Source organism: Vanacampus margaritifer, chromosome 14, assembly GCF_051991255.1.
Source record: "Vanacampus margaritifer isolate UIUO_Vmar chromosome 14, RoL_Vmar_1.0, whole genome shotgun sequence".
Taxonomy (NCBI): domain Eukaryota; kingdom Metazoa; phylum Chordata; class Actinopteri; order Syngnathiformes; family Syngnathidae; genus Vanacampus; species Vanacampus margaritifer.
In genome coordinates this window covers 4,992,014-5,007,341 of record NC_135445.1, presented here as the reverse complement: position 1 = coordinate 5,007,341, position 15,328 = coordinate 4,992,014, and the positions used below count along the sequence as shown (strand labels likewise).

General features: G+C 40.7%; 1 protein-coding gene across 8 annotated transcripts in view; it reads right to left on the bottom strand.

Moving 5' to 3' along the window:
* Positions 1 to 15,328, bottom strand: part of LOC144063798 (uncharacterized) — a 264,774-nt gene that overhangs the window by 213,746 nt on the left and 35,700 nt on the right. For 7 of the 8 annotated variants that reach the window (XR_013296637.1, XM_077585648.1, XM_077585651.1 and 4 more), the window contains exons 1-2: positions 14,170 to 14,316; positions 6,344 to 6,548 (exon numbers count right to left, since the gene is read on the bottom strand). Coding sequence is in view for 4 of the 8 variants with exons in the window: in XM_077585648.1 (XP_077441774.1) it covers positions 6,344 to 6,512 (169 nt within the window). In the remaining 4 variants the exon portion in view is untranslated. Of the gene's footprint in view, positions 1 to 6,343; positions 6,549 to 14,169; positions 14,317 to 15,328 lie in introns of those variants that run through there. The other variant, XM_077585647.1, reaches the window with a different exon arrangement.

The window sequence follows — 15,328 nt, the reverse complement described above, 5'->3', positions numbered from 1 at the left end:
CAGCATCACATCCTCCCCCGAAAGCGCAAAAGTTAAGTACGCCAGGGAAAGAGCCAAGGCAGGTCTGCGTGAAGGGAACCCGGACAAATCGGAAGGAGCCAGATGTTCGCATCCCATGCAAAACTTGTGTAGACATACGCTCGCCGTGGGGCTGCATTAATGATGGCGGGGATCCATCTTAAAGGAGGTTGTGGACGGGGGCTGCATAGGTTGTGGCCATTCACACACTCAAGTCACATGTGCTTGCAATAAGTTGCTCTCTGATCCGACAAACAGATGCACGCAGGCAAATGTTCCTTTGCCGAAATGGGGGATTTTCTAAAGAAAAGGGAAAACATTATAATTGGGACTCGATCAAACTTTATTTATATGGAAATTATAGCTTGACTTTTATTACTGATAGAGTGGAAAAAATAAGCAAACAGACGACCATGTCGTGCGTGCCGTGCGTGCTTGCATGCCAAAAAGTCATCATAGCTGCAAAGCTCCTTTTTTTTTTTTTTTTATCCATCATTTTTGTCGACAATGAAGCCCGCTTTAATAATTTACCTTCTACTTTGGAAAAGACCTGCCCATAAAAATCATCATATTTTCATAGGCATTCATTAGTCTCATTTAAAATTAAAACTTCCATTTGAGTCGGAAGTAAAAGTCATTGTGGAAGGGCTGCAAAATATTTTGGGTGAATTTAATTTTAATATTTTTTACTTTCAGTGGAAATTAAATATTTATTTCAGAAATAGAAAACCGAGGTCTGCTGTTCGCAGTGTATGTGTGCAACAAGTTTCTCTTTAGAAAATAGTAGGGAAATATCTTCAACCTGGATTTTCCTTCCCCGGTGTTATCATATCAAAGTGGTACGGGTTAATGGTTATTTTCATACATTTATTAAATTGGACTTCTTTTCAAATACAGTGAACCCCCATTTATCGACTAGGACCCCATGCATAACCTAATGTGAAACGCTAAAGGAGATTAGCATAGATGCTACTATAAACACACAGAGCAACAATATTACTCACAGGCATGTATTCTGTCGGAAATTATTTCAAATGACAAAATGTTGTACTGGACTGTACTACAATGACTGTTGTCTTCTTCTTCTTCTTAATTATGTTGCATCTCTTCCAGGAAACCTCAGTACTGCCTGACTAAATGTGGTACTACAGTACAAGCATCCAATAATATATTTGGACTTGCCCGTACACTGCAAAAAAACATAAATAATAATAATAATAATAATAATAATAATCCATCCATTTTCTTAACCGCTTGTCCTCACAAGGGTCGCGGGCTTCGGACATTAGGCAGGGTACACTCTGAGCTGGTTGCTAGCCAATCGCAGAACACAATAATAATAATAATAACAGGGATGTGATTTGACCAAAGTGAAATTATCTGAAAATTTAGCCGGGGGTCTGGGGGCCGCTGGCACTCGCTCATGGGTTTTCCGTGTTTTTAAGTACTTTCAATGCACTCACATGACAAAGAAATAGACAAAACAACAGCATAAATTTTCAATGTATATTGAACTATCCCATATAAAATGGCAGTTTTAGTCAACTCAAAATCAGTCACATTCAAAAACATTGGACTGCCTTTGCTTTTAAAAACTATCACTGCGAATATCATCATATCTAACTAATGTGATTACTAAGTTAACACATAAATAATGTTGAAGAGTACAAATTTCATGAACAAATAATTGTATCATGACCAAATGAAAAGTAACTCATATTAGAGCATACCACAAATGTCTTTGTTATAGCAGAAGATGTTATCTGTCGGAGTCATGTGCATACACAATGAAATACAAAAAAATAAAAATAAAAAAAATCGGATTTTTTTTTTTGGGGGGGAGATAAAAAAAGCGGAATTCCGCGAATTAGCGGAAAAATCACATCCCTGTAATAATAATAATAGCAAACCTGTGATACAGCCCCCAAAGATAATTTCTTGTAATAAGAGAGCATTACTTTTTATACAAAATCCTACCAGGAGAGTTTGTATGTTCGCTGCATCACTCCTGGCTCGGCATGAAAGTACTTGTCAAAAGTGTCATGGGTGAAAAAAAAAATGATTGCTTGGCAAAAAGACAGCGAAAAGCAAAGACAAAGAAACGAAAATGCAACAGAAGGCATGCAAGGGTGAATAAAAATGTAAAGATTGCGTGGAATGCTTTCGGGTGAACTGTGGATGAACCCCTGAACCCCAATCTGCACCTGACAGACAATGTTATTTGCATTGACATACAACCACAAGCTAGCAGCCGGCGTGTTGGAATTCCACATTAAGATGAAGAAGAAAGGGCGGGAAAATAAATAAAAATACATAAAAAGTAAATATTTCCACCATGGGAGAGCGTCTGTGGGAATATTCCACATCCCCGATAATTGTGGTACATTTAATACGTTAACATCCTGCGCCGCATTACCTCAAACATACATTGAGGTCTGGAGGGAGTGTGTGTGGAACTTTACAGTCAATCAGTGGCATTTTTCAACCGGAGGGGAAGAAATTGTGGGGTGTCAACCACTTAAACCAGGAAAATACAGTGTGCTCTTCAAGGGAAAACCTGAAATGATTTTGAAGCGTATGTATGTAACGATACTCAACGATATGGAATAATGTGGAACGATATAGAATTATCCTGAATAATATAGAATGATGTGGAATGGTAATGATGGAAAATGTAGAATGATATGGAATCATATTAAAAGATATGGATAGATGTGGAATAATATGGAATTTTACATGTAAACTGTCACAAATGAATATAATATTTGCCATCTAGTAGTGAAGCATTGTACATTCACAGAATTGAGCAAATTATTTTGTCACTTGTTGCTAGGCAGATTTCTCACAGCAAAACACACAAAATACAGGCATGTTCTAGCCACTGCCACAAGGCTGTTTGGATGGTAGACAAGGAATAGAGTTGCAAAATGTCAAAAACAGCGCCAAAATCATTATGAGGAAACATGTATAACATAGTACACACACATAATCGTTATAGCTGTGGTTTTTGTTAAAGTGTTCTTTAAATAAATTTGAGTTAAGTTCTGCATGAAATATCAAATTCATATTACAAATTTAAAAAACAATAGCACTGCAATTTAAGGCTTTTTACATTTCATGAATACACACTGTGGTATACTATTTAGTGTGCCAGGAGTCGTTTTCAAAACAGAGCTGTATTCTGTACTTCCAATTTGCTACAAATTGGCTCAATTTTGTCTCCCCCTCAAATTACTTTTATTTACAGTGGAAAGTTACCTATTTAAAAAAAAGAATCTCAATATTTTGCTGAAATATTTTCATTTATTTATTTTGGGAGTTTATCACATTTTTCAAGTCTACATAAAATTTATAGATTTATAACCAGTCCAATGTATATATTCTTATAAATTAATGATTAATTTTCATTAATTAAAAAAATATATATTTATAAGATCGTGCAAAAAAATACATAAGTGTTTAAGAAACAAATACAACTGAACTGTTTTAAGCCACTGTAAGCTTCATTTAACATTTAATTGAGTGATTCTTTCATGTACCACTAGAGGGGGCTACTGCTAGTGGTACAAAAAAAAATGTGTATCACTCGTGGTACTTGCACCACACCTTGCGAGATTTACTTGCCCCAAAATCTGAAAACATGGGACGGTTTCGTGTAAATACGGTACATTTCAGATCAAGATGTAACACGCGTTTTAGCACCTTTTGTGTTGTTGTCACATGGTTGCTGGCGCGATATCTGCGAGCTGTCATCACCTTTATAAGCGGCGAGAGCGCAGCGAGCCAACGACGACCGCAGGCCGTTGCCGTCGGAAGAGCGTTTAAGCCACCTAATGCCATGTTTGTTTTGCTACGCGCTCTCGACCCTCTCACGCCGCCATTGGTGCGTTGGCTGCCAGGCTCCTCCCCTCTCCCTTGTCCTCCATTTACTTTCCCTTCCCCCCCCCCCCCAATCGCTATTTTCTTTTTCCCCATTGGTCTCATTTCCTCCTCCTTCTTCTGCTTCTTCTTCTCATCCTCTTCCCACAGGGGGCCGTGTGCATTCCTGCCAGGAGGGGCAGAGGTGTCTGCGACCAGGACCAGGCCCTTCTGCTCTCGCCCACTCCCTGGGAAAACGGGTGCCCCCTCCTCCCCTGGCAAAGAGGGATCCCGGCACTATGAGAGCGCTGCCAGCCGAGACTGAGCACGATTTGTTTTTCTAACGCAGCAGCGTCTCTTCATTTGCAAAGGGGAAAGAAGTGGGCATAGAACTCCTGCAGAAGATCCAGAGGGGTCTGCTAACATCAGAACAGGAGCAAGCATAGCGGGGAGGTGGAGGGTCGGGGGGGGGGGGCTGTTAAAGAGGTAGAGGAAGGTGGGGAATGTAGGCCGAAATGAGCTTGGAATATGATCCACGGGCTGGAAACAGTCAACGTTTCTTGACCTGGCGTGCGCGTGAGATAACATGGAAGCCTTCTCTCACACACACACAAAATTCCACTAATCACTCACAAAGCATTGGCAACCTTTAAGGAGCTTTCTCCCCCATTTTGCCCCCCCCCCCCCCCAGGGTGTTTTTGTAACATGCTTCCTGGCGTATAGCGCTCGACACCAGGCACAGGGGCGGCTGCTCGGTCGGCGCATTGATCTTTCATCGCGCCGTACATTTAAAAGCATGAGAGGAGGAGAGGCGGCCCCTCTTTTTTTTTTCTTTTTTTATGGCGGCCCGTTGGAGCCTGCCTCGGATTGTTCCCCGTTTCCTCAGATTGTTTTTTCACTGAATCAGGCCGCCGCGTCGGGCCGCTCTGAAAAGGTAAGGTGGAGTTTATGCAGACGCTCGGGGCGGCACGTAACAACCGGGACACTCACACAATGGTCGCAACCGTGCTTGTTCCTTGAATATCAGACATGTGTGAGACTCAGCATGGCGGCCAAGCTGCGTTGAATTCGCAATATGGATTTCATACAAAGTTGTCATTTGAATTGTTCTGCAATTCGGTCTGACACCAGGCGCTTGCCTAAATATAATTTAGATTTGATGCAGAGTCCTCATTTATTACCAGTTTGCTTTTGTCGCTGGATATTTTATATTTAAAACCGAGCAGTTAAATAATTGATCCATAATTGTTTGAGCACCAGTCAATATTGCTTTTCTCAAAATATACCCTATATTCAATACAGAGTTGCCATTTAATTGATCTGCAATTCAGTTGTGCGCCACTCCATGTTGTTTGTGTCCCCAGATATTTTTTACATTTAATACAGAGCAGATCCGCAATTTGTTGGGCGCAAATTCAAGTTCTTCCCCACCGATATCGTAGATTTAATGCAGAGAAATCATATTGTTAATTCGTAATTTGGTTGGTCATCAGCCCCACCAGATCGAGCCATCTGCGTAATTTTTTTATCCAGCAAGTATTTTGTATTTAATACAGAGCTGGTGGGGGTTTCAATGGTTTATATGAGTCACAGCCCAACAGATTCAACCAGATATTTTTTCTCAGATATATTTTTATATTTAGTTACAAAATATTGATTTAATTGTTGTTGTCTTTTTATCTTTAGCAGTCATTTCAATTATTTAGTTGTTTTTTTTTGCAATTTTACTAATTTTATACAGTGACCCGCTGCATTGAGCAGTTTGCACATTTTCCCCATTTTGTATTTTTATTTTATAATGAATGTAGTGTAGTGTTGTTGCTGTCTTTCTATCTTTAGCAGTCATTTCAATTATTTAGTTGTTGTTTTTTTTGTGATTTTATTAATTTTATACAGTGACCCGCTGCATCGAGCAGTTTGCATATTTTCCCCATTTTGTATTTTTATTTTATAATGAATGTAGTGTACTGTACCCAGTGCTACAGGACACGTGACTGTCAATTTTTCTAGGCAGTTAAGATTGAGCTTCATGGCTTCTGGGCTATCAACAAGTTGCAAACTAATTCACAAATTATGGTTAAGTAGCGCCTCATCATTTTTAATTGCAAAAAAACACTGCTGAAATTGTGACCATTCTAGTGACTTTGGGTTAACGCATGACACCTAAACGACAACAAACATCAATCCAGTTCGTCCGAGCTTACTTTTGACAGTGTGGGATCGATTAAAGTCAAGGAGAGTTGTCATAAAAATTTGCATGTTTGACTTGTGAGGAGAAAAAGGAAATCCGTGCTTCCTTTCCCCCAATGGCAAACAGCTGCTCCGCAACCCCTTTGAAGTGCACTTGATCACATGACTTCATCGCATCCCCAACTATTAATCAAAACCGTTTCGGATTAGCGAGAGGGGAGCAGAAGAAGGAGGGCTCTTAACGCAAATCAAATTGCACTTAATCGGCTCAAATTACCTTCATCAATTTGCATGAAAGTCTCGGCGGTGGTCAACGACGTCCAATCATTCGGTCCACTTGCAAGCGCGTGGGCGCGGCCCCCCCTCGGATCCCGACGGGATTCCATTGATCCCACGTCCAGCAGCGGGAGGAGGAGACTGCGCGCGCGGGCCCTGAACTTGGTCATCTCGCTGGCTGTGATATCGGGTTGCTCCGCCGGGATCTGCTCGGACGGGGAGAGGGAAACAGGCCTGGGATCAGCGGATCAATTTCCACTGGGCCTTGAATATTTCGTTTCAGGGAGTCTTCAGGAGGCACACATGGACCGAATGCACCAGCCTGGTCACACTTGACGTATTCATGCGGCTAATAGTGCACAGTCACCACCGGAGTACACTCTTAAACTGCTGGGTCAACAACAACCCAATTTGGGCCCAAAAATGGGCTGAGCCATCTAACTGGGGTCATTTTGGTGTTAAATCCAGCACATTGGTTTAAGGATTTGACCCAGTCTTGATTTTTATCAAACATGGAGAAAAAACTACCCATGCTGATGTGTTAAAGCTACCAAGAAATTAGTTACTACACTCTAAATTGGGTCAAAAATAACCCAACTTGGGTCAAATGGACCAATCCACTACTTGGGTTAATTTGGCCAACAATTTGGTCGTTTGGTATAAAACAACCTCATGAATTGGCATTTGTACAAAACAACCCCCGAAATTTGAGAGAGTTGGGTCAAACCGACCCAGGCAGTGGATCTGTCCATTTTTTACTTAAATTGGGTTATTTTTGACCTAGCAGTTTTAAGAGAGCAGGTTATCAGTACATATGTGGTTAAAAATAATACTCATACGATCTTCAACCCAGTCTGCTTGGTCAAAATAATTAACCTAACTTTGGGTAAAAGTAACCCAATCTGCTCAAAGCCCACAGTTACCCAGTGAGTGGTTTAGGAAAACAAAGCTTTGTTTTTTTTAGTGTTTCGAACTAGCAAATAACAAATTTGTAAAACATTAAAAACCCTGTTTGATAGTTCAGAAAAGCAGTTGTTGGGTTGCGTGTGACGTGGGCGAGCCTGGACTCTGGATGTAAGCTGTGGCCAAGAGTTGCTGGTGAAAAAAATTACTTAATAAAACACGATATAGGAGGGCTGCCAATGATGAACCATGAAATAGCACGGGAATGCCCGTTGAGCTAAAATTAGGCTCACTATTTGGCAAGCAATTTGGTCATTGTCTGCAGAATAGGGGAAAGCAATCTCACATATATTACGAATAATGATTTTAAAATACCTCTTCACAACAAGGAAGTTCAAGCTACCGTCTCACCGTAATAGAGGTTAAAGGTGCGGGCTCAATATTTGGCAAGCAGCAGGTCACTCTCACTGCTCCAATAGAGCACGTCAGCATTATTTGAGCTGCAAATACTTGTTATTAAATGTTACTTGAAAGGTGGATGATGTTGTTCTGAAGCATTAAGTGAAGACAAACAGGATTAAATGTCTTTTCATAATAACTCTGAAATCCATTAGGATGGACAAAATAAGAGATTGTGGTCTTTGTTTTGGGACACACACACTATCGAGGTTAAGGAATCAAGACTAGATCATGTTTCCCGTCTCGCGAACATGAAGTGGATATGTCTAATTAATGTGCTCTATCATACTAAATATGCATTTCATACGTCACGTGGAAATCATGTGATGTCCAGGCTGCAATTGGCCGATAATGAATACAGCCGACGACGCCACTTCACTCCGGCAGAGAGACAGGATGTTTCAGCAGTGAAACCAGAAACCGCTCGCCATCTTGTATTTGTTTATTAAGGATGCGCTTGTACTGCCTTATACTCCCAGGATGCTTGTAACTGAGAGACCAGTGCATGTGGGGCCATCGGGGCGGGCTGTGAGCGGTGAATTATTTATCGGGGGGGGGGGGGGGGGTAGAAACAAAAACTAAAAGAATCGTTGACGGACAACAGAAGTCGCAGCGTAGCGCACTGATGATGTGTTTTAAGCAATACTTTGTTGGTGGACTAACATTGAAAATAGATGGAAAATTTTCAATGTGCAGCAAAATGTCTTTTTAAAAAAATATATATATAAAATGAAATAAAAGTTCATTATCTTTGTGAAACAAATCCTATGCAACTAAGTCCTATGTCCACCATTATTATGATTTCTAAGCCATGTCAGTGTCACATTTCTCTGCTGAGGCACAGAAATTTATCCGATCTTCATTGCGAAAAGATTACAACTTACGTATGTGTTATTTATTGATATTCTGTAAACAGTACACAAGTATATGCAGTATATTAAAAAAAAAAAAAGCTATTTAAATAGATATATGCGCCATCTTGTGATTAGATTGGTGATTGATGATTTTTTTTTTTAACAAATGATTAAAACACCTGCAGAAGTACTTGGGAATTATTGTGTTGATACCATGTAAACAGAACACAAGTATATGCAGTAAATAAAAATGTTATTGAAAAAGACATTAGCGTCACCTTATGATCGGACCGATGTTCGGTGAGCTTTTTTTTTATTTATTTTTTTATTTGTTAAACAGGCCAAACATGCTTGAATATACTTTAGCTGAAACGTACAGTTACTGTATTTAGGTAGTTAGGTATTTAAATAGATATTTGCATCTTTCCTTGATCGGGTTGGTGACTTTTTTTTTTTTTTTACAAATAAGATTAAAACCTGCAAAATACTTGAGAATGATTCTGTTGATACCATGTAAAGAGTGCACGAGTACTACATGCAGTAAATTAAAAAAGTTATTTATAATAGGTTTGGTGATCGTTGATTGTTTTTTTTTCACTGATCTGTGATCGCTCCAAAAATCCTGATCGTGTCAACTAGACTAAAATGTTGTCTTTTTTTCTTCTTTTTTTTTTAATAATATGATCAGCGTCAGCATGTTTATGCCCACCGACAGAGAAATTGGAGCTCCCAGAGGAAAACAGTATGACCTCTGACCGGCAGAATTCACTTCCCATCAATATTTCTCCATGGCCAGATTTAAATCACAAATGATTTGTTCTAATATCAAATAAATCCCATCTGGTTGCTTCCTCTCCTTGCTTTTGTTGTGAAGTTTGTTTTGTTTTTTAGGGGAGGGAGGGGGGGGGGGGTTCCCGGTCGAGTGAAGCAGCCAAGGAAAAGCGAGAGTGGGCTGCCTTTTATCATTCAGCGGGCCGAGCCCTTTTTGGAAATCACCGTTCTCCTTTCTCTATTCCCTCATGGCTCCACTAGAAGGGAGCTTTCCTCGTAGAATCCCAAATGATGCCCCCCCCTCACCCCCCCTCTCTCCTAAACATACACGTCAATGATTGTCACTACATGACTGGACGCGGCAGACGATTCTGATTCGACTTCCAAAAATATTTACGACAACAGGATGCGTCTATAACTGTTAAATCAATATGACCTTATTTTTTTATTTTTACAAGAAAATAATAAAATCAAAGAAATCTGGAGATAATTTACAGCTGGAGACGTTGCATATCGGTGTTTAAGCTAAAAGCTCCTCCATTAACAGTTTGTGCTCGCTCAGCAAATAATCAATCATGCCAGTGTTGCTGTGTAAAGCGAGAGTTACTGAAAGCAAACTTGGAGCGACCTCCTGTCATACGCACGATAGATTATGATACAGATTTAACGCCGATCTTGTTTCCGATAGAATCGCCCCCTTTCGTCCAGTGACTCGGGTGATCGGGCTTTACGTCCGCACCGGTGCCGACGGGTCAGATCGCGCGAGGGCAAAAAGCAGGAGGGAAAGGTTGTGCAAAAGTTGCAGTCGCTCTCGAGCGAGCGGCGTAAAATCCCAGCACTTCGCCCAGCATCTGCAACGCTGACAGCCTGATGATTTGCAGGCCCCGCGTTCAAAACAAGCTCCATGTGAAGGCTTTATTTTTGCACAAATCATAGCAGAGAGGGATTTGCAACAAGACGGGGATTTTTTTTTTTTTTTACGTTTTTTTTAACAGCTTCACTACCAGACGCAGGACACGCCCTTTACACTCTTGTGTGTGCGTGTATGCATGTGTCAGTGAGCGTTTTTACAATTAATACAGAGCAGTATTACTGTTGTGAAATTAACCAGATGTCACTATTTTTGTACACTATTTTTTATTGTTATTTAATACAGAGCCAACAGTTTCTTAAATTAACGGGAGAAGGAGTTGGATTTTAACATTTTATATCTAATACAGAGCGCAATTGACATTTTTTTCCCAATATTTCATAAGTAATACAGAGCAGTGACATGGTTGTAAAATTAAAATGAATTATCAACTGAATTGTAGAACAGATGACATTTTCGGTAATATTTCATATTTCCTGCAGAGCGCTGCTTAAATTGTAAAATGAATAGGCGCAAGGTATGACGTGTTTCTATTATTTTATATTTGATACAGAGCAGCCATTTGGATGTCAACCGGAGCAAAGTTGACATGTATTATTTGTAATCGTTGATGCAGTGGACTGAGTCAAATGTAAACTGAATAAGAGCAACAACTTTTAGAATTGATATATATGGTTGTAAACTAATAAGGAAAGATGCTGGTTCTCTTCTTTCTAATGTTTATATTTATTACAGAGTGCTATCTTATCTATTCTCTTTTTTTTTTTTTTTTTTTTTTACAGAGCAGTGATTCACTTGTGTAATTAGTGGGCAGTGCCCCCGCCAGATGGCCCTTATTCAAAATATATATTTATATTTAATACAGAGCATTATTTTTTGGGGTGAAAATATTGGAAGCAGTGTCTAAACAGTATTGGATTTACATTTAATATTTCATTTCAACAAGAGATGACATTTTGACAATTGGGGGATTGCCCAATCAGAAGACCGCGCCATTAATTCTGCCTAGCAACAAGTGGTCCCAGATGATGACGTCTCTTGATGAAAGCCCTGCTTTGCTGTAAATTACAATTACTATCAACTGAAAGGGTTAATATTGAACAATGCGATATCTGTGTAAAATCTGAATTGTTCATTAAATCCGAAAATAATAATACATGAAATTAAACGATCTCTTAACGGTGCATTCCCAATAAGAAAGTGTACTCTAATTAGGACGAACGCCACAAATCAAGTATGCAGTCTGCGTCGATAAACAAACACAAGATTAAAAGATGTAAAGACGACTTTAAGAAGGTCGAATGAAAAAAAAAAAGTGGCTTGAGCCTCCTGAAAGAACGTCTCAACGCTTGTAAAAAGACATGTGACATGACCGGGAAGTGTCCCCTGGAAGTGCGCACGTGCACGTCCGGTTGGTGGTAAGGCGAGAAAGAGGGTAAGAGCGAGGACGAGGGGGGGGGGGGGGGTGCTCGTGCATCGGACTTGCACTTTTTTTTTCCCCCCCTTCTTTTTGCCCTGAGCGCCTCAGTTTGTGCGCCAGGCGCCGAGCAGAGTAATCTGTTTACAGTGTGTGCGTTGATGGTCATTTTTTATGATGTTGTTTAATCCACAGTGGAGGGAGGGAGGAGGGAGCAAAGAGTGAGGGAGGGGGGGAGGGGGGGAGTGGATGGTGGGGGAGCATGAGGGGGGTGAAAGGGGGGGCTAAGCAGAGGCCCCAGACAAGCTGGCTCCACTGGGTCATCTCTGCAGCCTATAGGCTTGTTCTCTGGCAGCAGAGAGGCAGGTGTAAATCTCTTCCTGCCATCTTTGCCTCATATTGTGTCTTTGCAACACTCACCTCCAGGTATATTATATCATATATATATATATATATATATATAAATAAATAAAATATACACATATATAATATACATATATATAAACATATATATAATATACATATACACAAACAAACATATATATATATATATATATATATATATATATATATATATATATATATATATATAATATACATATATATATATAATATACATAACCACCCTCCCCCAACGATATGCCATTATTCTAGTTTTAAAGCAGTTTTAAAAGTTTTTAGTAGGCATTATGTGCTAGGATTTGTAGCTTTTTTTTTCAAGCACGCAAATGATGACGCAAGAGTGGGCGGGGACTTCTTAATGAGCCCAAGCAAAGTTGATCCACAGGCCTATCACGCATAGGTCGTGCAACACCTCGGATCACGCAAAGGGTGTGACGCAAAAAAAAAAAAGTATTGCAAAGTAGGTTTGTGCCACTCTTGATTAGGGCGCGCTGCCAAAGGATGCTTGCAGACATGAGATAATGAGGTCCTGTGATAACGCGGGGCTCCTTTAAGGTTTTCCCATGAATGGAGACTGTCGCCAGTCCACACAGGCGCACTGTGTATCGCCGGCTCGCTACTCACTTCTCATTTGGCGCGCACAAAAGCTGATCGGCGCCCAAATCCCAGCTAACAAACCCCACGTCGTATAATGTCCAGCCCCCCGACTAATTAACTGGAATCCCACCTTATTCTTTTTAAATACAGTGAGCAATTAAAGCGCGATGTGGGCCAGGAGAGGTCTCCGGGGCCACGCTCGGTCGCCAGGAGCATTTGTGAAGGTCTGCAGCTTCTCTATAGGCCATGGATCTTATTAGGTGGCTGACCCCGGGGCCGGTGAAAGGTCCTCTCACTAACTAAGATGTTTCCTAATCGGATTTTAATTGGTTGGTTAGGGCTTGTGTCCTGGTCTGTGTGGCGGCAGGCAGCATGGTGGAGCCCACATGAGCGCCGCCAGACATGACACTTGGGAGCTCACAATTTTGGGAGGGGGCTGGGAGGCTACGTTCAACACAGTGCATGGGGAGCTAAAAGCCTCAAGAGCAGTGGTTCTCAAAGTTTTTACACTTAGCACCACCTCGGAAAAATTTAAATATATAGTAAGCATAAGTGTTCATCAAAGATAAGGCAGAGGTTTTACTACATGAAAAGTAAAAGTAGTGCACTAGATTAAAAATAAGCCTCAAGAGGATGTACCGTATTTGTCGGACTTTAAATCACTTTCTTCCGTAGTTTGGCCGGTCCTGCAACTTATGCTCTAGGGCGGTTTGTATAATAATTTTAAAATAGATTTCAGACTGGTACACAAAATCCCCGTTCCCTAATCGCCCTGATGGTAGCAAATGAGTGCCAGTTGGATTCAAAACTTCCACTTCTAACTATGGAAAAGTTTGTCTTTTTAATTTAAAATGGCTTCCCTCAACTAGAATCTAAAGTCACATTGTGGCCAAATTTGGTGCAGTAAACATTGCGATACATTAGTTGTCATGACTACTACTTTGGCCACGCTGCATTACACAACATGTTGCTTGTGTCCAAATTCACAAAGCCTGGGTCGGCCAAATGTGTCGGCTGCATGACGTCACTCATGGCGCGACACAACAGCACGCATGGACTTACATATGAATGGATTGTCATACTGCTTGCCGGTAGCACATTGACCTACAATCCATTCATGTGTAAATCGTTCATAAATCCGCGCATGCTGTCAAGCCGCGCTGGGGGTGACGCCATGCAGCCGACAAATTCGGCCTTTGGGGGACCCAGCCTTGTGAATTTGGACAGCAGCAAATGTTTCTGTCCCAAGATGGCCGCCCTATAATGACTTTACGGTACTTCTCATTGGCTCGCAGCGCGCAAGGCCAGACGGATTGACAGTCTCCATAGAAATTCCCACCTCTGCTATTCAGTAATCAAATGGGCAAATGCATGAATCACAGTCACTGTATTCAGCAGTTGAATAACCAAACACAAAATAAACAATTCTCATTCACGACACATCATTAAAGTATACTTAAGACGAAACCAGTAACTAGCATAACATCACACACACGAGCATACTACGTATACAATAAACACTTGACATGGACATTCTAACAGATCAAACTCACCTTTTAGCGTCTACACTCAATAAGAAACGTGTGGGAATCCAAGCCATCTGTAACTGTGAAGTTTTATGACACGAACGAAGGCTAAATGCCTCGACAGATGCAAAGGTACACACAGCAATTTCACTCGCGTTAGGCAAGAGACTCAAGATGCATTCAAATGCCGCTCACAATGTAGGAAATCTCAAAACTATACAGAAAACTCAATGAATCAAACATCAACAAAAAGTAATAGTTTAACAATTTGCCATCTACACGATTAGGGAACGGGGATTTTGGATGCCAGTCTGAGCTCTACTCTTCTTGGTTTATTTTTAAATAAAGTTCCACCAAAAATGTGACTAGCATTTGGCTCATAATGGCAAAGTCTACATGACATGGGAGTCAATACTTGTTGCTTCCACTTAAGTATACTTGACTGATATTGATAGAAAAGTCTATTTGTATTACTTGTGTGCTTTTAATGGAAGTTTGCAGATGAACTGGTTGATTAAAACACAAATTGGCAACGAAGAACATGTATTTGACATATGACCTGACAAAGTGTCATAAACCATCCATCCATCCATCCATCATCTTCCGCTTATCCGGGGTTGGGTCGCGGTGTCATATACAACATCTGAAATATAGCTGAATGAGAAAGAAATGAAATTAATCTTCAGAACACACCTGCCACCATTTTAAGTGCTTCTGATTAACTACAAATTAACTTCTGATGTTGTAGTAGGCTATTACTGAACTTTTTTTGTTTGTTTTTGTTTTTTGTCAAAAGCCTGAAGGTTAAGCGCTATGGAGTATATGCTACGGAGGAGGCGGGACTTCCGACTTCCGGGTTTTCACCCATCGACTTTGTTTCCGTTTCCGGTTTGCGACGTGTGGGCCGCGTCCCAGTACTTGCGCTTCCGCCTTTGTGCCCCACGGTTGAGCGTTGGTGTTCTTTTTGTGACGAGTGTTTTGGTGTTTGCGCTGTTTTTCTTCAAATTTGACAAGGCGGCAGGAATTATGAACAGTTCAAAGTCACAGTCAGCGTTACCAGAACATCTGAAATTTATTTCGGGTTAATCAGAGGCACTTTAAACGGTGACAGGTGTGCGCTGACTCCCATTTAGTTGAGTTTGATTTGATTGGTTCTTTCTGCACACTTGACCGACCGCATTCTTTC